This window comes from Branchiostoma floridae, unplaced genomic scaffold (assembly GCF_000003815.2).
Source record: "Branchiostoma floridae strain S238N-H82 unplaced genomic scaffold, Bfl_VNyyK Sc7u5tJ_1548, whole genome shotgun sequence".
Taxonomy (NCBI): Eukaryota; Metazoa; Chordata; class Leptocardii; order Amphioxiformes; family Branchiostomatidae; genus Branchiostoma; species Branchiostoma floridae.
In genome coordinates this window covers 168,866-172,122 of record NW_023365749.1, presented here as the reverse complement: position 1 = coordinate 172,122, position 3,257 = coordinate 168,866, and the positions used below count along the sequence as shown (strand labels likewise).

The 3,257-nt window shown below is 45.8% G+C and overlaps 1 protein-coding gene across 2 annotated transcripts in view; it reads right to left on the bottom strand.

Moving 5' to 3' along the window:
• Window positions 1-1,016: 1,016 nt before the first annotated feature.
• The window catches only part of LOC118408042 (probable serine/threonine-protein kinase roco4), a 4,419-nt gene continuing 2,178 nt past the window's right edge, over window positions 1,017-3,257 (bottom strand). The window contains exons 4-5 of one of the 2 annotated variants that reach the window (XM_035808658.1): window positions 3,111-3,198; window positions 1,017-2,810 (exon numbers count right to left, since the gene is read on the bottom strand). In XM_035808658.1, coding sequence (XP_035664551.1) covers window positions 1,021-2,810; window positions 3,111-3,198 — 1,878 coding nt within the window. In that variant the 3' untranslated portion in view covers window positions 1,017-1,020. Of the gene's footprint in view, window positions 2,811-3,110; window positions 3,202-3,257 lie in introns of both variants that reach the window. The other variant, XM_035808657.1, reaches the window with a different exon arrangement.

Sequence of the window (3,257 nt, the reverse complement as noted above, 5' to 3'; positions counted from 1 at the left end):
TTTGAGTGCTTTCATACACTGTGATGCTCACGGTTCCAACCGATTCTTCAGACTTGGCGTCACCGAACGTAGTTTTGATTTGGTGGCCTTGAGTCAATTTCTGGTTGCATTTTAGTCTGGCGTGCCTCCCTTCTTCAACAGGCAGTTAGCCAGGACTTCGCAAGGTTTGGGGGTACATAGATAGTTATGCTTTGTGAATTATGTTGCACACAATAGTCTCTTCGCTGCCGTATTGACTTCTTGGTAGGCTTGGGAGAGTTGGGGATGACGCCGCTGTCATTGTAGATTTGTCTGTGCGACGCGTCAGAAAGAACAAAGAACGCCCTGCTCACCTCTTTATATATTGAGTCAGCTTCCTTATAAGCGTCGTCCTTTCTGCCCAACGTTGACGCCTCTTCATACTGCAAAACTGCTCTCTTGTATGCATCGATGATTTCATCGCGCGTAGCTGTAGGAGGCACTCCAAGTAGAGAGTACAGCTCGTTACGGTCACCTCTGTCGGCCATGTTCGGCTTGGGTACGGCTTGGGTACGGCTTGGGTCTTGGGGGCAGCACCTAGATACCGTCGTATTACGAGGGAAATCACTAGAACAGACGAAAAAACTTATTCCGGTAGGAGATATTGCATCTACAAACTAGTAGATCGAAGAATATTGTAAGATCGTACGATTAAGACACAATTTAACATCTTTTAGCAGGAGCGCACGATCGGCGTTACCACCATCGCCGCCATCTTGGATAATGATAATATTAAAGAAACGTGTATGCACCATATCGCACACCATAGCAACTATGCTAATCTTTCACCTGCCTTTCAATCTGCCGTACAAATAGGCTGATCAACTTCACAGAATCATCCTTTAAAGGAGTTCCCGTTAGTCCTCCAAATGTTGGCATCTCCTCGTTTTTATTTTGCACTTCTACGTTTTCATGGTCATGGATATAGCTATTACATTTTTAAAATTCTATCTTAAAAGATCAACATAGAAGACAAAACATGCATACCTATTTTGTACTTGTTCATTTTGTCAGAACCGGATACACCTGGCTGCCAGCAGACTCTGCCCACTCTCCAAGGAAAATCTTGTCCAAGTCTTCCCCAGTGTGCTTGTGTAGGGCCTCCAGAGGGATAGATTCTAACTTCTTCTCTCCCGTTACAGTTACGCTGTCTTCGCTAAGTCTTGCTTGATATTCTTCTAAACAAGGCTTGATCTTCTTCACCAACTCCTTCATCCCACGCCAGGCTTCCTTGTTGTCAGCCCGAAGGTAGATCTCGTCCACTACCTTGTCGGAGGTTCGCACTTGTTGTGTTCGCTTCTCTTTCTCGTTATTTAAACGGCGGTACATCACATCCATCATTCCCATTCTGTTTATAACAGCATTCCTTTTCACAAGGCGCCGCCCTTCCTCACTCATCAGTACCATGCGACAGGCAAGAGACTCTCCTAACCCAACCGGGTGTCCGCTGTTGACATCGAGTGACTTCATTATTAACTTGACCTCCTTTGTACCTTCTTGAACAGTGTCAGACCAATGTGCAGCTATTTCGTCTTCATTGGCAATGGGAAGATTAGCCATCATGGTGACAGTTCTGTTGAAGCAGAGCCCGAAATGTTTCATCAGTGGCAGGAGAAGCTGGAAGGATTCTGCCTCCTCTGGTAGAACAGCGTCAACGAACTCTTCACTGACAACACCTTCTTCCAGAAACTGCTGCCTGTCCGTGGGCATTAGATTTTCTTCCTTCTGTAGATGCTGAGCCATGTCGTGTCGAAATAGCTGCTTAAAAAGCTTCAGAATGATGCTGGGGTCCTGGAACACCTTGTCCTCCATACCCTGGATGTGCCTGTAGAAGAGAATCTCCCCCGTTACATGAAGATACTCCAGAGCATTCAGCACATCAGTGTTGTCCATCCCAACATCATTTCCTCGTTGTTTGCACTCTGTGAGGTCCAGGTAAGATTCGGATGTCACCTGTTTGATAAGGTTATCAAAGTCAGACCAAGACTGTGGCAGCTGCCGACTGTTGGACACACCAATGCGCTCTTGCACAATCTCCGCCATCTTGGCCCGGAGTACATCTATTCCTTCATTCCTCTTACTGCTCACTGGCAAGATGTGGACGTCAATTAGGTTTCCAGGGCGGCCCTCCAACAGCTTCTGAAGCGACGTTTGCTTGTCCAGTACTTCTTCACGTGACAAGCCGACAAAGTGATCATCTTTCCCCCGAAGACCTAGACCTTGCTCTCGGCTGTCCAGAGTTTCTTGGCATCTGCTGATCTCCTTCTCCAGTGCCTGTCTGACTGCTGTCTCGGCGGACTTGATGTCCTTCTCCAACAGTGCAATCTTCTCCATGACGTCACCTTCATCACTTTTCGTCCCCACAACAATCAGGGATGGTTTAGTCACGTGGGAAGAGATGGATGTCATCCACTTGCCTACCCGCTCCTGGAACTCCCCTGACGTGTAGCCCGGCAGGTCAATACATAGCAGGTACAGCCCCAGGTGTGTCAGGAAGAAACGGTGTGTGTAGTGGTACACGTCATGGCCACCAAAGTCATAGATTTTGTACTCTACACCATGTGTTTGATCGATGTACGACCTGATGTCCACCCCTATTGTTCTGTCTGACTCGTCTTCTGTGTGGGCCTTTCCACCAATCATTGTCAGGCAGAGACTTGTCTTGCCAGACCCAGTTTGTCCAACGAACATTAACTTGACTTTTTGCTTCGAACTCACAATCTGTGCGCTGTTAGATGACACACTCTGTGCCATTGTGGTTGAAGGTGTGGCGATAATAACTGTGCTGGTTTCTGCAAGGAATGAGTGAAATTTGGCCATGAACAATAGGCGTAACATCCAAAGAAAATGTCTTTGTTTCCTATACGTTGTCAACCCTTTAATGGAAACATAACTAAGTTTTATTACATGTGTACATGTATGTGTGTAGAGTTCAGTCCTCATTCAGTATGTGTTTTTAAGATTTATTACTAAGCCCACAACATCATAAATCAGATGTCATTTTGTTGGAACCTAACCTGCAAAGGATTCAGAAGAATTATCATTAACCACTAAAAGAAGTCTGTCTGGCCGAGTTTTATAGCCATATATACCTTTAGCTGTGGATTCATCAGCATCAACCGTTGCTCTGTGATGTGGACGTCTCTTGAGTGGTACTACTTTAGGCTCCTTATGACTTGTCTTCTGCGATAAAAACAACGAAACTTTAGTGATTTCCAAATCATGTCCACAAACTATTT